Consider the following 6,425-nt stretch of genomic DNA (forward strand, 5'->3'; position numbering starts at 1 on the left):
CAAAAAAATCACGTTTGGTTTTCTTGTTTCTGGAGTCATTTGAAACTTTCAGGGTATCTTAGTTAGCGTAATAAAATTCATACGCATGTAAAACTAATGATAAATTAAAAATTTGGGCAAAATTATTATTAAGGAAGCCATTCATCGGATGTCCTTTCTTCTAATTATTCTTGTATAGTCGATAAGATTCATAAGTATTACGGTGCTTTTGAATTATGCATTGGCAATATTGTATCTTTCACGCAAGTTAATCATATTATATATAAACTGGCTTTATCGAACTTTTATGCAAGCTTTCATTTTGACTGTAATTTTGGAGGGGTTTATTTTTTCAAAACATACATTTAGGTTAAGCCGGGCCTCCCTCATTCCAGTAAGAACTGAATCATTAAGTAACCCGGTGAGGACAAAACTCGTTTAACCCTTGATAATCCTTTCCATTTATACTACAGACACTAATCCGATATTACATTTATTTTTACACCATGATAGGTTTTGATTTGCTATTCTTCAATTAATTGAAATTAAAATCTTTCAAATTGAACAGCTTTTGTTGGATCTAGTAATGACATATCATAACATTCGTTTTTCCATGTCGGAAGGCCATTTCAACAATAAAGTTTAGAAATAGAATAAAGATATGCTAAATAGGAACCATTAAGTCTTTATTTGGTGCGTGATTTTTGACATTATTAATCGGAAATTAAATTTCCTTACGATTATTTTACATCCATGGATCTATTGTGAATGAGTTTCATTTTATAAATCTTGTATACAACATGTGCAGATGTGATTAGTAAAGATTCAGATCAGATAGATATACAGCGAAGAAGGTACTTTTTAAATTATTGTTTTATCTTTTCTTTTAATTCAGTTTCCGCTTAAGATACTCCTTTCTTTGTCAGTCAAAATGCTATCAGGATTGAACTGAAAGAGCCTCTATTGCATGATAAGTAGTTTGGCGTCGCCCGGGAATCGACCTCTTTTTCCCAAGGTATCAATATTTTGACGTTTCTCGCGGACAGAAATATTGATCCTCTGCATCAGCATAGAAATCGAACTCTTTATCCACTGTATCAGCAGTTTGACTTCGCCACGAAATCAATCTCTTTCATCCCTGTACTAGCAGACTGACGTATTTTTTTAATTATTGTTCCATCTTTTCTTTTAATTCAGTTTCCGCTTAAAATACTCCTTTCTTTGTCAGTCAAAATGCTGCATTTCCTATGTCAGGACTGAACTGAAAGTGCCTCTTTTGCATGAAAAATAGTTTGGCGTCACCCGGGAATCGGCCTCTTTTTTCCACGGTATCAATACTCTGACGTTTCCCGCGAACAGAAATACTGATCCTCTGCATCAGCAGTTTATCGTCGCCTAGAAACGGAACTCTTTATCCACTGTATCAGCAGTTTGGCTTCGCCACGAAATCAATCTCTTTAATCTCTGTACTAGCAGTTTAGCGTAGTCAAGAAACCGATCTATGAATTCTTTATCCTCTGTATCAGTAGTTTAGCTTCGCCTAGAAATCGATCTCTTTAACCTCCGTATCAGCAGTTTGGCGTGTTCGGGAATCGAACTCTTCATCCTCTGTATCGGTAGTTTTGCTTCGCCGCAAAATCGATCTCTTTAACCCCTGTACAAACAGTATGGCTTAGCCCATGAACCGATCTCTTTATCCCCTGTATAAGTAGTTTGACGTCGCCAATAAACTGATCTCTTTATCCCATGTATCAGCAGTTTTGAGTCGCACTGGAACCAAACTTTTTAACTTCTTTATCGCATAGAAAACGATCTCTTTAGCCCTGCATTATTAGTTTCGTATCACCCAGGAAGTATCGCTCTGGAACCGATCTCTTTTGTATTTACTCATTTATTTTAGCTCGATTGTGATGAAAGCTTCAAGCTTATTTGAACCGCGCTCGTGATCGCTTCCTTGAAAAAAGTGATTGCGTCATATGAGAAGACGTGACCGTGACCCCAGTAGGGCTCGAACCCACGACCCCAAGGTTGAGCGGCCGACACCTTAACCACAAGACTACCGCTTTCCTTGAACCGGGCTCTTTATCCTTCGTATCTGTGGTTTGGTTTCGCAGGGGAATCGAACCTGTACCATTGTCCAGTTTTCTCCGTTCTGTTCGTACGGACTATTACTTTATCCGCTGGCTAAACCGCATGACCACTATGCACGAGCTTACTTACATTGTGGACATCAATAAATATTAAATATGTTGAAATACGCTTGTACAATGTTTATATATATAATTGTTTTAAAAAATGCCACATTCTGGATAAAGATGAAGTTTTGACATTTTAATTACTATTTGACCATTATTGTTATTAAGATTTAGAAGACAAAATTAATCAAAAATGGTAAGACGCTGAACTAGTAATCTGTTAACATTAGCGATCTATATAAACTCGTATAGCTATGTTGAGTGTATCGTCAAATCTGGATGACGTTAACAACAATAAGGTCGATAAATGTTTCATATACTTGTTCTAACATTTCAGATCACGTCTACAATGCCCCAGGTTCACAATAAATCACTTATTGAATGACTCGGGGGCTGCATTCGGAAAGAATTCACGCTACATGGCGACTCTCAGATTTACAGAACAGAGCCTTCGTAGAGTAAAAGCCCTTAATAGTCTCGAAAACAGATTCACCAGGAAGAAGCTTGATTTTTTCGAGCGGGATGCAAACTTCCAAAAGTTCAAGTATGAACGCATTAAAAACAGACTAGTTGACAATTTACATAAAAGACTGGCTTACAAATTGGTGCTCAAGAATCACAGTATTAGTAAGGCAAAAGACTATCAGAAAGCTTTGGATCAAAAATACACATATACAGCCTTACAAGGCGAGGTTCAACATATGATGCAATACATGAGACCTGAGCGTATGCGGGAGAGAAAAGCCAAATCTCTCCTGCATGAAAACCAGAATGCATATGATAATATAATCTTTCAAAATACACAGAAGTTCAACAAGTTGTTTCCGGAGAAGAAAGCGTGGATGTCCAAGAGAATGAGAATTCTGGCGGCTGAACAAGAGGCCAAGGAGGCGGTAAAAGAACCAACCCCACTTCCAACACGAGAACGCAATGCAAGGAAAGGTATAGCAACATTACGAAGACGGATAATAACTTTGGATGATTCAAAACCTAATTCCCCACTGAAACTGCCTAAAACCCCCGCGATTAGCCCATCCAAAACTCCTTCATTGAGTAAACCGCCATCGTCAAATTCAAGAATGGCAAATAGGAGGCAAGAAATATCGATGAGCATGATGAAAAAGCAGAAGTCTTTCGTAGACGGTAGAGAAATGACAAAAGACGACTCAATATTAAGAATGGAGTCTAAAATGAAAAGCCTCGGTATTGACGATAATGAAGAGAATTTAGAAGCTAAAGATATAAATAACAATGATGTTAAAGACGACAAAGAGGTTGCAATAACCAGTGACGTTAATGATGATATTGATATAAATAAGGACGAGAAAAGGCAATCGTTTTTACCACCAATTGAGAATCAAACGCAGCAGTTACAAAAATCAAAACAGCAGACAAACGTGCAAACTAAGACGGCAAAGAACGTTAAACTACCGGTGCTAAAAATGTCGAAGCCAGTGTAGGAACAGTGAGGCGGAGCATTCATGAGCTTGCATATCTAGTCGTTTTTATCTTTTCAATTTTAGGAATAATAATAAAACCGGTGTCAAAATACGAAGAGTGGAAGATGATAAAACAGCTAGACGATATTTTTAGAAGTGGCCATCGTAGCAAATATCTGTTTGTTGCATGTACACTTTCGAATGGATTTATATCTAGAAGCACTGGTATCTTTTACTTCTTCGATCTAATAGAAATAGTTACTATGAACAAGGCTGCTATCGATAAGCTGAAATCACATACCATCTATTGACGTCATAAATCAGGTGCCATCATTGATACGTCAACTTATGATAGGAGATATAAGCTCGTTCTCAATTTTGTAAAGTCTCTTTTTGTTGGAAGCCTTGCTAATCATATTAATTATCTCTGTTGTCATATTTATGTGTTTTAATTAACTAATACGGGCACTCCAAAGCAGCAGTTTATTATTATTCTAATGTGTACAGAGCTGCATAAAAGTAAGTAAGTAAATAATTTACTATAGTGACATGTGTAAAACGTTTCTCAATAATCCATTTACATAATACCCGTTCCTATGGACATATAAATCTGCAAGTATACAGATATTAGAAATATTATATCATGTTTAAAATTAAAATTATCATATATACAAATTTTGATCTGCTCCAGATTATACATTATTTAATGAATATAAGTCAATAGACATTATTATGATACATAGTGCTTCCTGTAAATGTTTTCATGTGTTTTTTATTATATTGATCATAAATAAACAAGGCCAAAAAAAATTCTTTGTTTCCGGTAACATGCTCAAAAAAATTAGAGTAGGTAGGTCGGATTTTTTTATATTTTTTTCTTATTAAGGGAGACTTTTCAGAAATTATTTTTGTATCAAAAATGAGTACAAACAGGAGGCTTATGCCTTTAAAGCATCGGTAAGTTGATTTCTAACACCACTGGGCATGTTTAAAGCATTAAAAGTGCAGTTTTGCAACTTTCTGTCAAAAAGTTAAAAAAAAAAAATATTCTCCATGCAAGGCCATAAAAACATTTAGGGTCGGGCCAAAAATTTAGGGTAGGTCGGGATACCGGAAACGAACCATTTTTTTTTACGCCCAAGATAGTGACCTTTGTTTCTTTCCGGCCGTAGGCCGATATTGAATTCACCTTTACTTCCTGTAAATATCTGGGGTGAAGGCCATTTAACAGCTGATTAAAAATGTACATTTCGATCGGTGGGTGAAAATTCCACAGGTTTTCGAATGGAATAGATGATATTTTCTTAAGGGGTATTCAGGTTCTCTGAGCTGTATTATCAGACAGTATAATTCGTTGCAAGACTCGTGTGGGACTCACAGGTGCCCGTCCAGTCTTGGTGCCCATATGGTATTCTACCTAGTAAACAGCCTTAAATAACTTACATTTAAATTCAAACAAGCCAAATTGTCTAGACACTTGCAAAATAACAGTGACGATCGGCCATTTTGTTTCAAAACGAAAGTAGAAAACCTTGTCCGTTGTTTGCGTCTTAGAATTTAAATGTAAGTTATTTAAGGCTGTTTACTAGGTAGAATAGGATTGTTTACTATTTTATAAATGTATGATGTGTAAATTGCAGCAGGGTAGCTTGCATTGGTACTGAACTGGACATTTTGGTTGTTCCACAGCGTGTCCTAGTAAACCTTCATAGCGTTACGGCAACACATGCACCTTTTCCATATAAGAGTATATATAGGGGGAAAAAATTTCAAAAAAAATTTTTTTTTCGTTTTAGGCTTAAAACAGTGTTTTTAATTTTTTTTTTTTTTTTTTTGGAGGGGGCGGCACCAAGACTGGACGGGCACCTGTGGTGGGACTAGCTTACGTCATAAACCTGAATCCCCGTGGTAGTGACTACAAAGCTGCCATTCTGATACGGAGTGATCTCCCGTAAACGATTTACAGTCAACGCGTCACCTAGTCAACTCGGCGTCCCCAGTCAACTCGTCCCAGTTTTTGTCATTTCGTATCCCTTGACGATTTCAAATTGGTCATTTCGTCCCCTTCTTATTAGTCTTTTTTCAAAGTTTCCTAGATTATGATTAATATAATTATGATGTAAAATATGTTTTCTGTAAAATATGTTCTACATAAAAAACATGAAAATCTTAGTTTAGAAACTACCTTTTGTTTTGCTTTATAAATACCCGATCGTAGTGTGAAAGTGCAGAGTCACTCCAGGGGTTTTGTCCTCCTTGTAAAAAATGCGAAGGGGTTTTTGTCCTCCTTGTAAAATTCAGCGAAGGGGGTTTTGTCCTCCTTGTAAAAAACATGAAGGGGGTTTTGTCCGCCTATGCAAAAACTAGCGAAGGGGGTTTTGTCCGCAGGGTATTTTGTCCGGATCCCTGTGTTGGTCCCTGCAACCGCGTTCTAAAATTAGATGGCTGTGGGGTCAGCGTCATGTGTCGTACTTGCTGTTGTGTTGCAGATTTTTACTCATCGCTTGCGGAGGCACTGGTAACTTGACGATCATACCCACCAGGTGTTCTGCTTCAGTGTTGCAGTTTTTTTCTACCTAAAAAAAAAGATGTGAGATCCATTTCCCAATATTTTATTTAAACAAGATTTATAAGCTACAAAATTTCACAGGTTCTGATGCGTGCGGACAAAGGGAATGGACTTTTATTGCAATAGGATTGTATCTTTCAGTCAACCTACAGTCAATCATGAAAGCGCATTCACTGAGTTACTAGGGCTACCCTGGAACAAATGATATCTGTGTATACAAAAATCGACTTTAGTTTCAAAGTT

At 36.8% G+C, this 6,425-nt stretch overlaps 1 protein-coding gene across 1 annotated transcript; it reads left to right on the top strand.

Annotated features, from left to right (window-relative positions):
• The first annotated feature begins 2,515 nt into the window (after nucleotides 1–2,515).
• Nucleotides 2,516–4,921, top strand: LOC123529975 (uncharacterized). Its single transcript, XM_045310623.2, has one exon. It carries the CDS (start codon nucleotides 2,594–2,596, stop codon nucleotides 3,632–3,634), a length of 1,041 nt encoding a protein of 346 aa, XP_045166558.2. The 5' UTR covers nucleotides 2,516–2,593; the 3' UTR covers nucleotides 3,635–4,921.
• Nucleotides 4,922–6,425: the final 1,504 nt, after the last annotated feature.

This window comes from Mercenaria mercenaria, chromosome 13 (genome assembly GCF_021730395.1).
Source record: "Mercenaria mercenaria strain notata chromosome 13, MADL_Memer_1, whole genome shotgun sequence".
NCBI lineage: Eukaryota > Metazoa > Mollusca > Bivalvia > Venerida > Veneridae > Mercenaria > Mercenaria mercenaria.